The sequence below is a fragment of the Ornithorhynchus anatinus genome, chromosome X5, assembly GCF_004115215.2.
Source record: "Ornithorhynchus anatinus isolate Pmale09 chromosome X5, mOrnAna1.pri.v4, whole genome shotgun sequence".
Lineage (NCBI taxonomy): Eukaryota > Metazoa > Chordata > Mammalia > Monotremata > Ornithorhynchidae > Ornithorhynchus > Ornithorhynchus anatinus.
The window spans coordinates 88,062-99,159 of NC_041753.1; the positions used below are offsets into that span (position 1 = coordinate 88,062).

The following is an 11,098-nucleotide window of genomic DNA, read 5'->3' on the forward strand; positions in this document are numbered from 1 at the left end:
TCTGGGCCTTGGCTTCTTCTGCGTCTTGGGGGGCTGCGGGGGGTGGACGGGTTGGGCCAAGACTGATGGCCCCTTGGATCCCGAGGACGGATCCCACCGGAGCCGGACGCATCTGTGGATGTCTACGACGACAGCGGTGTTTGCTAAGCGCCTACGTCGTGCCGGGCCCCGGGGTAGAGACAAGGCCATCAGGTTGGACACAGTCCCTACCCCAACATGGGGCTCACATCCTGGGGTGATCATTTGTGTGAATGAGATCAGAGGATCGGAACCTCTCCCTCCACCCAAACAAACCCCGTGGTCTTACATTCCCAGCCTGCTACTCCTCCCTTTAGCCCCAGGTGAGCCCCACAGTGGTCCCCTTTGGGCCTAATACCCGATCTTCAACCTTGGACTCTCCCCAAGTGAGCCAGCACAGTCCACTCAACCCCCAGGATTCTCTTCCCCGAGACCAGGCACTGAGGCTGGTCGACGGATCCCCCCAACTTCCCCAGTTCCACACAGCTCCCTGGCTACTCATTCTGCTGTTCGTCCCGAACGCTGCCACATAGCTCAGTGGGGTTGGGGGGGGGGTGGTCTTCCCTCTCATGGGGTTTGGGGAGCAGCATTTCCCATCTCTGGACCCCCGCCCCTGCTACTCCCAGATGGCAGGGTCTTCACTCTCTGTCCCTCAGCAGAAACTGCTTAGACCCCCTGGAACTGCCCAGAGACTGCATCCTCCCCAGGGCCTGGGCGGGGCCAGGACACCCTGTCAGGCAGTCCTATTGCGTGCTAACTCTGTGCAGAGCACTGTACTAAGCGCTTGGGAGCGGAGACTAGAACAATAGGCAGACACATTCCCTACCCACAACGAGCTTACAGTCTAGAGGGGGAGACAGATATTAATTGAAAAAAATGATAGGGACGTAAGTCCTGGGGGGATGGGGAAGGGTGAATATATGGAGCAAGTCGGCGCTGCGGAAGGGAGTGAGAAGAAAGGAGGGCTTTGTCAGGGATGACCTCTTGGAGGAGGTGTGCCTTCAGTAAGCCTCTGACAGGGTGGAGAGAGTCATTGTCAGATATGAGGGAGGGTGTTTCAGGCCAGAGGCGGGACATGGATGAGAGGTTGGTGATGAGATGGACGAGATCGAGGTACAGTGAGAACATTTCCCTACTCCATAACGTTCAGTGGTTGCCCATCTACCTCCACGTTAAACAGAAACTCACCACTAGCTCTTAAACGTTCAATTACGTCGCCCCCTCCTACCTCACTCGCTACTATAAACCAGCTCGCACACTTTGCTCCTCTTCCGCCAATCTTATTAGAGGAGGTTATGGAGTGGGGAAACGTGGACGGAACGATTTTGTAGGGAAAATGAGCTGGGCGGCAGAGGGAAGCATGAACTGGAGTGGGGAGAGACAGGAGGCTGGGAGGTCAGCGAGGAGCCGATACAGTGATCAAGATGGGGTAGAATAAGTGCTCGGATTAACGTGGTAGCTATTTGGATGGCGAGAAGAGGGAGGATTTTAGTGATGGATTGAGTATGTGTGTTGGAGTCGAGCATAACGCCAAGGTTATGCCCCCCCCGCCCCCCCCCCGCTGAGCCCTGGCACCCTGTCCACCCCATCCACCCCAGCCTGTCCCCTGGTGCTGGTACCACAGCAGAAGCCGGCCAGCCCTGAGCTCCAGTGGCTGTTGGCACTTAGAGCTGTGCGGCGGACCTGACTGGCATCGTAACTCGGGGCCACCTGATTGCCACCCGCCACGGACTGGGAGCCTGCCCTCATCTTGGCCCGCGACATTATGTCTTCTGGTTGGACTCGACCCTGCGCACACTGCTCTGTTCCCTGGCCGTGGGCTGGCAAAACTCAGACGGTGTACCCGAGGTTGGGGGCGGGGTGGAGCGTAGAGGAGCAGCCGTCCCTGCCCCGGTGACTCGCAGGGTTCAGGTGCCAGCCAAGAGAAGACCAAATAACAATAGTAATACTTGTGGTATGTTAAGCGATTTCTATGTGCCAGGCACTGTACTAAGCGTAGAGATACAAGTTTATCGGGTTGGACAGAGTCCCGGTCCCACCTGGGGCTCACAGTCTTAATCCCCATTTTACAGGTGAGGGAACTGAGGCCCAGAGAAGACAAGTGAAGTGACTTGCCCCAGGTCACACAGCAGACAAGTGGCGGAGCCAGGATTAGAACCGATGACCCGACTCCCAGGCCTGGAACCCTATCCACTAAGAGACGGAGACTGAGTCAGGGACAAGATCAAGGACACTGGTGCGAGGGAGAGGTTGGAGGCAGGAGGATGGACGTGAGGCTCACAGGCACTGTCGAGAGCTGGGGAGGAGCGGGTGTGAAATGGGGAGGGCCTTGAAGCCAACCGTTAGGAGATTTGTTTGGATGCAGAGGAAAGCGGTACTCTCCCAAGCTCTCAGTGGAACGCTCTGCACACAGTAAGATCTCAATAAGTACTATCGATCCACGCATTGACTGTCCCTGAAGGTTTCGGCGGAGTGGAGAGGCATGGTCTGTGAAGTTAAGATGGGAGGGAGTGGGGGACTGGAGACAAGAGGAAGTACTGAGGCTTACACGGTACTAAGCCTTTGGAAAATTCAGGGCAAAAAGAAAGAGACACAGTCCTTCAGACCCACAAGGAGCTTTCCACTCCGTAAAGTAACGAGTTGTGCCATAGATTAAGTACTTAGTACTAAGCACATGGGTGTAGGATCCAGGTCTCCTGACTTCAGGGCCTGCGCCCTTTCCACTTGGCCACACCGCTTCTCTCTCAGCGGGGAGTTGTCTACCTTGGACACTTGGGAGAGCAGAGCAGAACATAGCCTTAGGCCCTATACTCAACTAATTGTAATAACGACTGTGGCATTTGTTAAGTGCTTACTATGTGCCAGGCACTGTGCTAAATGTTGGGGGAGGTACGAGATAGGTCAGACACAGTCCCTCCTCTCGTGGGGCTCACAGTCTCAATCCCCATTTTACAGATGAAGTAACTGAGGCCCAGAGAATCTAAGTGACTTGCCCAAGGTCACACAGCAGGCACGTGGTGGGGCCAGGTTTGGAACCCACGTCTTCTGAGTCCCAGGCCCGGGCTCTTCCCAATAGGCCAAGCTGCTTCCAGGGAATACATTCCAGGAGTGAAAGAAGCCACATACAAACATGAACACCACTCTTGGCCATACCTAGATGGCAGGCCAGCAGCTAGGTGGATAACGGAAGAACGGAAGAAAATAACGACGGTGTTTGTTAAGTGCTTAATAAAGGTCAGGCACTGTTCTAAGCACCGGGGGGTGGGTGGGGGGAGATACAAAGTAATCACGTTGTCCCACATGGGGCTCACGGTCTTAATCCCCATTTTACAGATGAGGGAACCGAAGCACAGAGAAGTTAAGTGACTTGCCTAAAGTCACACAGCTGACAAGTGGCGGAGTTGGGATTAGAACCCACGACCTCTGACTCCCAAGCCCATGCTCTTTCCACTGAGCCACGCTGCCAGGGCAGAAGAAAGGATGCTCTGGAGAAAATAGATCCACAGAGTCGCCACGAATCAGAAACAACCTGACGGCACTTGATAATAATAGATGCCGAGGATTTGGGGGACCCTGTATAAAAGCTGGTACGGTGTACCCCAGCCAAGGTACGGTGAGAGGTCGAGCCCGGGCGGGAAGGGCCCAAGGGGTTTGGCATCAGTCGGGTTGTGAGGATTAAAAGAGAGACATCGAGTTGGAGGTGCTGCGGGATACTAATTGGAGATGTCTTGGAAGCAAGAGGAAATGTGGACAACTGGAATTTGGAAGTCACCTGGAGGTGGTAGCTGAAGCCACGGGTGGGATTGAGCTCCCCGAGAGTCAGTACTGAGCGCTTCGAGCGCTTCGGAGAGGACAATACAACAATATTACAGACACATTCCCTGCCCACAACGACCTCAGTCTAGAAGGGGCAGAGCGAGGAGAGAGGGGGTCTGACCCAGAGCCCTGCGGGAGGCCTGCCGTTTGTTTGCGAGGGAGAGGCGGAAGGGGAGCAAGCGAGTGCAAGTCCAAGAAACAGGTCGGAGGAGAACAGGGTTAGAACTGGGTCCGCGAAAGCCAAGTCAGAAAGCGTTTCAAGGAGGGAAGGTGGGGATGGGGTCCACGGTGTTGAAGAGGGCCGAGAGGTCAAGGGAGAGTGGCGCTGGCCTGGAAGAGGCCAGGAGGGCACCATTCTCGGTGGAGGGTGGTGGGGGGCCAAAGCCTGACCCTGCTGGGTCAAGAGGGGAGTTGGAGGGGGCAGTGGCTTTATGCAACCCCTTGGAAGAGTTTGAAGAAGGGAAGGAGGGGAGGCGGAGCGAAAGGTAGAGGGATCACAACGATAATAAACATCCTCAAAAACGCTCGGAAGGAGAGGTGACCCAGGCCGGGGCGACCTGAGCGTGTTGGAAGGCAGAGGGGAAGGAGACTCCGAGAGCCACAGCGGTTGGAGACCGGAGGGCGGGTGGGAGCACGTGAAGGGCAAGTGGGGAGGGTCCACTGCTGCCTGCTGGCCGGCCCCCTCCCCAGCCCTCCAACCGCTGACCCCCGCCCCGGCGAGCCGGGCCCAGGCGGGCCCGGGGCGCGGGGAGGAGAGGAGAGGAGAGGAGAGGAGAGGAGAGGGGAGGGGCCGGCGGGGCTGGCGGGGCTGGAGCCGAGCCGAGGCCCCGGGCAGTTCCTCTCTGCCAGGTGTGGGATTAGCGGGAACAAAGGGCCTGGTTTGGCCAGGATCCCGGTCCGTCCGGCCCTGGAGGGGAGAAGGGGAGAAGGAAGGGGAGAAGGGGAGGGGGAAGGGGACGGGGGACCTCTCTCCCCAGAAGGGGCTGGGGCGGGGAGCGGCAGTGCCTGCGGGGACTGCACCGCACAGGTTGCCCCTTGCCCGCGGGGGGCTGCCCGTCTCGAGCTGGGGAGGGGAGGAAGGGGGCGTCCACCCACACGGGGGGTCAATCAGAGAGGGGACCCCGCCAGCCCAGCGGCCCTTCCCGACCAGCCGCTGTCCTCAGGGCTGGGGGCTCGGCCAACTCCGTGGAGGAAGGGAGGGGGGGAGGCCCCGCAGCCCCCCGATCCCAGGAGAGTGTCGAGGAGGACCCCGGGGAAGGTGGTGTTTTGGGGGGCGGGGAGCTGACCCGGGTCGGGAAATGGTCCTGCGGGGTCCCGACCATGACCACCCCCATCCTTCCAGACCCCGTTTCGGCTGGGGGGAGTCGGGCGCTGCCTCGTGCTTGGAGATGGAGCCCTGCCCTGCCCCCTGCCCCCTGCCCGAGGCCGAGCTGAGCGGGAGGGGCCCAGGCCCCAGACCCTCCCGGGACCCTCCCCTTCCCCAGTGGGCCTCCCCGCAAACTTGCTAGTGGTCATTCGTTCATTCAATCGTATTTATTGAATGGGGTCACCCGAATGGCGTCGAGCCTGGGTTCCTCTCCCTCCCCGGCTCCTGCCTCCCTGGTCTCCATCCCGGCGGGACTCCGGGGAGGGGGCTTTTCCTCGGCTCCCTCCCCTGCCCCTTTTCCCCCAGTTCAGGGCGGAGGGGGCGGGGCGGTCCTAATCCCCCCAAAGGAGGCCTCCCTTATAAATCGCGCCGCCCGGGAGGTCCCGAAGGACGAGAGGCGCCGCCCCCTCCCCTTCCTACCTCCAGCCCCCCAAGGGGGAGCCGGGGTAGGGGGCAGGGAGGGGGCGGAGGCAGCGATTCATCTTTCCCGAAATCAATAAACTCCCCGGCCGCTTTGATCTCCCTCTCTTTCTCTCCCCTCGGGGCTGCCGGCCTCTCTGAGCAGAGCGGGTCCTGGGGTCCCGACCCCCGCCCCGCCCCCCTCCTCTCGAGGCTGTGGTCCCTGCCCCCTTCCCCCACTCCCCCATCTCCAAGCCCACCCCCCGGCTCCGGCCGGGAAGGCAGGGTTAGGCCGAGAGTCGAGGAGGAGGGGGTCGGGGGACTCTGAGGATGGACCGCGGGGAACCCGATCCTCCAGCTCGGCTCCGCAGGGCCCCAGGACCCCTGACCCAAGCCGGAGTTCAACTTGGGGCAGGGGGCCCAAGACTCGCGCGCCATTCTCGGTGGGTGGGGGGAGGGGGGGGCGGGCGGGGGCCGTAGCGGCTGAATTGGGGCCGAGCCCCGGACCTGCCGCCGCCCCCTCTGGCCGCGATCCATCCTTCCCCACTCTCTCCAGGACGCCTGGGTCCCCTCCTGCTGCAGGGCAGACTGGAGGAGAGAAGGGGAGGGAGAGACACTGAGCCAGCCAAGGCCGGGGCCACCCCGCCCCCGACTCCAAAGATCTCCACTGTTGTACTGGCCTCTCCCAAGCGCCCAGTACAGGCGCTCCATAAATACCACCGATTGATGCATTGTTCAGCCCCTTTCCCTGGCCTCCCGAAGACGCCCCCAGAGAGACCCCAGCCGAGGCCCAGGTCGGGGGTAGGGACTCGAGTGTGTTGGGGCAGAGCCCTCATACCTTTCCAACTTCCCATCCTGCCCGGGCCCCGCCCCCGCCCCCGCCCCCTCCCCACATCCTTAGTTCATCCCACCCCTGCCCCTGCCTCCCAGCTTCCCGGCTCTGCGGCGGGGGGCCGGTGAGGAGGGGGGTCGGCGGGAGAGGCAGGAACGAGAAAGGGACCGGAGACCCCGGACCAGGGGGAGGGAAGCCTCTCCCCGTTCCGATCGATCGCCAGCCTCGGGTCACTGCTGGGTCAGGCCCGGCCGCCGCCCACCGCCCACCACCCAGTCCCCGCTCGCCCGGCTCAGTGGCGGGGCCCCAAACCTGGCACCCTCGACGGCTCGGTCGGGGGCGGGGAAGGAGCTCTCGGCGCCCGCCCCCGGACCCCCCCCCCCCGGCCCGCCTCCATCCCCCGGGGTCCCCCCTCCGAAAGGACGGCGCTGAGCAGCCGGTGACCCACCGACCCACCCCCAGAAACTCGCTCCCGAGGGGGCGGGGAGGGGGGATCCGGGGTTCATTTGACCGCAGGCGAAGAAAACCCCGCCCGCCGCCCCTTCCCTTGATTGAATCCAGGTGCCCCCCGCCCTGAGAGGCCCCCGACGCTCCAGTAATGGGGGGGTCGTGACCTTCGCCCTCCAGGGGGCAGGGGCAGAGGTCGAGTTAAGTGGGAACAGGTGGAGGAAGGTCGGACCGGGCCCGGAGGCAGAGGGTTGCTCGGGATGGTCCGGGGAGGGGGCGGGGGGTGGTTCCGTCCAGAGGCGCAGGGTGGGGCGGGGGGCGGGAATCCCTTGCAGATGTGCGGTCGCCACAGTCACCGTGAGTCACCGGCCCCGCCGGCCCCGCCCTCAGCGGGCCCAGCCGGCAGCCCCCGCCACCCCGGACCCCCGACCCCGCGCTTGCGGATCTGCCAGGGGGCCGATGGAGGACCCGACTCGTCCGCCCCCTCTGTCTCTCTGTCTCCATCTCTCTCTGTCTCTGTCACTGGCCCCTCTACGCGTCGGTCAGGGCCTCTGAGGGCCTGGATGGGGGTGGGGGGCGCAATCATGAGTTCAAATCCACCGCCCCTTCTTTAATGGGGAAATCAAAGCCGTTGTCTCCGCCCCCTCCCCGCATTTTACCGTTGAGGACAGTCCCGGAGTCCAGAAGACCCCTCCAGCCGGGGCCCAGAAGCACCCCCATGCCCTCCCCTTCCCCCTTCTCTCCCCTCCTCCTCCTCCTCTCCCCCCGACCCCTTCTCCTCCACCAGTTAAGCCGACTTGAAACCCAAACCCGAGCGGGGGAGGGGCCGGGACCCCGCGGTCCAGGGCGGGAGGGGGGGGGGGAGGTGGGGGGGTGGAGGGGGGCGGGCGAGGAGAGGGAGGCGGGGAGGGGCGGCCCCTCCCCCCCGAGCCGGGCGGGGGCATAAAGGCCGCGGGGCCCGGGGAGCCGCAAAGAGCGGAGCAAGAGGAGCCGGGACAATCGGAGAAAGTCCGAGCCGGGAACCGAGAGCCGGGAATCGGAGGGAAGCGGGGACAGCCGGAGCGAACGGGCCGGGCCGGAGCGAACGGGCCGGGCCGGAGCGAGCCCAGCCGCCTCTTTCCCGCTGGTCCCCGTTGAGCTGCCCCCGCCCCGGCCGCGGCCCCGCCATGCCCAATTTCTCCGGCTCCTGGAAAATTGTCCGTTCGGAAAACTTCGAGGATCTTCTCAAGGCGCTGGGTGGGACAGGGGGGTCCGAAGGGGCGCTGGGGGCCGGGGGGATAGGGGACCCCGGGAGGGTCCGGCCTGGGGTCGTCGGTCCCTGCTGCCTGGTGCTCCTCCAGGCGCTGGACACTGCAGGGGGAGGGCGGGGAGGTGGAGGGAGGTGCGAGCCCCCAGCCCCCGGACGAGCCCCCAGGCCCCGGACGAGCCCCCTTCCGAGCCCCCCAGGCCCCGGCGACTCGAGCCGGTCCTGGCTCCTCGTTACCGGCCTGCTTGGGCCCGGTCCGTCCCGCTGGGGGCCGTCGGGCCGGTGGCGGGGCAGTGAGCCTGTCCCGCGGCGGGAGCGGAGACCCCCAAGTCCGTGGCGGCCCCCCGCCTTGGCTCCGTCCCTCCTCCCCCCGGTTGTCCCCAACTGCGGGACAGCGGGGCGGTCGGGGGATGGGGGTCGGGGGTGCCCGAGCGGGGAAGAGCAGCCCCGTTAGCTCAGCTCGGCCGCTCGCCCCGCCCCCAGGCACCTGCGGGGCCGGGGTCGCCCCGCCCGGGTTTGGGTTGGGGGGGGAGGATGGACGGGAACGGGCCCAGCCGAAGGGGAAGAGACGGAGGGTGGATAGGAGGAAGGACTTCCCGGGAGGCAGGACAACGCCCGCCTTCCCTTTTGGTTGGGTCCGGGATGACCCGGCCTGAAAGGGGTGGGGGGTGGAGGGGGTGAGGGGTGGCCGGGGACGAGTTTTGGCAGCTGGGCGGGTTAGGGCGCGGCTATTTGGCTAACGGTGGGGGGGCGGGAGAGGGGCGTGTGGCCCTACCGGGCTGCAGGCCAGGACCCCGCGGGGGAGCCGGCAAGATGCCCGAGGTGGGGGAGGTGGAGGAGGGAAGAGAGGGAACTGAAGAAGTGATCCTGCCCCTCGCCCGCAGGCTCGACCCCAGCCCCCGGGGTTCAGACCCCCCCCAAGCTGGGCAACCGGGAGGCCGGCCACGGGGCCTCTCTGGGGGACGGGAGACCATCTCGACCCCGTCGGACCGGGTCCCTCTGGGTCCACCGGGGGTGACCGGGGCGAGGCGGGGGCGGGTGGGGCCGCCTGCGAGGCCGTGGGCCGACGGGTTGAGACTTGACGCTGGAACGCGGCCACCGGGTGTCGGAAGACGGAGTCGTTAACCCTTTGGACCTCAACGACGACCGGCCTTGGGGAAACCGAGGCAGGGACGCATCCCCCGGGCGCGGGAGAGCTGCCGGGCCCCCGGGGTGGCACTGGGCGCGTTGGGTCGAGGGGAGGGGGTTGAGACGAGAGCCCTGACCCCCTCCTCTCCACCTCGCCCCGCCGCGGCAGGTGTGAATGTGATGTTGCGGAAGATCGCGGTGGCCGCTGCCTCCAAGCCGGCCGTGGAAATCAAGCAGGACGGCGAGAACTTCTACATCAAGACGGCGACCACCGTGCGCACCACCGAGATCACCTTCCGGGTCGGGGACGAGTTCGAGGAGCAGACGGTCGACGGTCGCCCCTGCAAGGTGCGTGGTTTCTCCGCCCCCCCGCCCCCTCACCTCTCCCTCCCCGCCCCGCGGCCCGGCATCCCGCACCCCCGAATCACCCCGGCTCGCTCCTCTGCTCACCAAACGGGCCCGGCCTCACCCAGGCTGGCCCACCCGGGGGAGGCAGGCCTTTCGGCTGTCTGAAACAGACCCCGCTGTATCCGCCCTCCCCCAAGCGCTTAGCAGAGTGCTCGGTAAATACCTCTGATCGATGGATGGATCGATCGATGACCCTCCCCCAGAGCCTGGTGCGGTGGGAGACGGAGAACAAGTTGGTGTGCGACCAGCGGCTGCTCAAAGGGGAAGGACCCAAGACGGCCTGGGCCCGGGAACTGACCAATGACGGCGAACTGATCCTGGTAAGCCCCGCTCCCAGGCCGGCCGTGTGGCGCCCGGGGTGTGAGGCCAGGGCTGTGAGGCCCGGGGTGGCCTCTGTCCAGGACGCCCCCCACGCCCTACCCCGCGGGGAAGCAGCATGGCCTACTGGCTAGCGCCCCGGCCTGGGAGTCAGAAGGCCATGGGTCCCAATTCCGGCTCTGCCACATGTCTGCTGGGTGGCCTTGAGCAAAATCAACTTCACTCCTCTGGGCCTCAGTTACCTCATCTGTCAAAGGAGGGATTGAGACCGGGAGCCCCAGGTGGGACCGGGACTGCGTCCAACCCGGTCTGCTTAGATTGACCCCAGAGCTTGGCACACTGAAGGCGCTTCATACGTACCACAATTATCAGCGTTATCATCATCCCCCTTCTCCGCCTACCATTGCAGACCATGACCGCGGACGACGTCGTCTGTACCCGCGTCTACGTCCGGGAGTAGGACCTAGACGAGGGGGGCGAGGCGGAGATCAGGAGGCGGACTCCTGGGACCAGAGGGGCCGACGCCCCCACCCCGTCCCCCAGCAATCCCCCGCCAGGACCCCCAGGCCCCGGGGGTCCCCTTTTCCGTGCCCTGTGCCCCTCCCCCAGGTTAGGGTCTCCTGTCCCCCGCCACCCCCACCCGGGCTGAAATATTTATTGAAAATTTTATTAAAAACGCAGAAACCTAACCGTCTCCGGGGCCGGGGGAGGGGGCGGACGGCGCACCCAGATCACGGCGGGGAGGAACCGACCCGGGGCCTGGGGAGAGGCCGGGCGAGCGGGGTGGGCGAGTGAGTGGGCCGGGCCGGGCCGGGCCGGCGAGATGAGGCTGCGATAACGCGGGCGGGCGGCGGCTTGGGACTGAGATTAGATCGAGGAGGGATCGCGTCCTCCGCCCCCCCACCAGCTGCAGACGGGAGGGAGGGGGAGGGAGCGGGTCAGAGAGGAGGCACAGAGACCCAGAGACACTCAGACGTGGAGAGACGGGCACAGGTCGGAGGAGGACGAGGGCGTTGAGGGGTGGGGGCCTGGGGACGGGTGTGGGGGGGAAACCGGAGTGGGCCTCCCCGGAGGGTCAGCAGAAAAGGGGAGGTGGGGTCCGTGCCCTCTGACCCCGGAG

At 64.8% G+C, this 11,098-nt stretch overlaps 1 protein-coding gene across 1 annotated transcript; it reads left to right on the forward strand.

Annotated features, from left to right (window-relative positions):
• The first annotated feature begins 7,824 nt into the window (after window positions 1–7,824).
• Window positions 7,825–10,667, forward strand: CRABP2 (cellular retinoic acid binding protein 2). The gene is made up of 4 exons (XM_029056198.1): window positions 7,825–8,114; window positions 9,422–9,600; window positions 9,864–9,980; window positions 10,388–10,667. Exons 1-4 carry the CDS (start codon window positions 8,045–8,047, stop codon window positions 10,436–10,438), a joined length of 417 nt encoding a protein of 138 aa, XP_028912031.1. The 5' UTR covers window positions 7,825–8,044; the 3' UTR covers window positions 10,439–10,667.
• The last annotated feature ends 431 nt before the right edge of the window (window positions 10,668–11,098 follow it).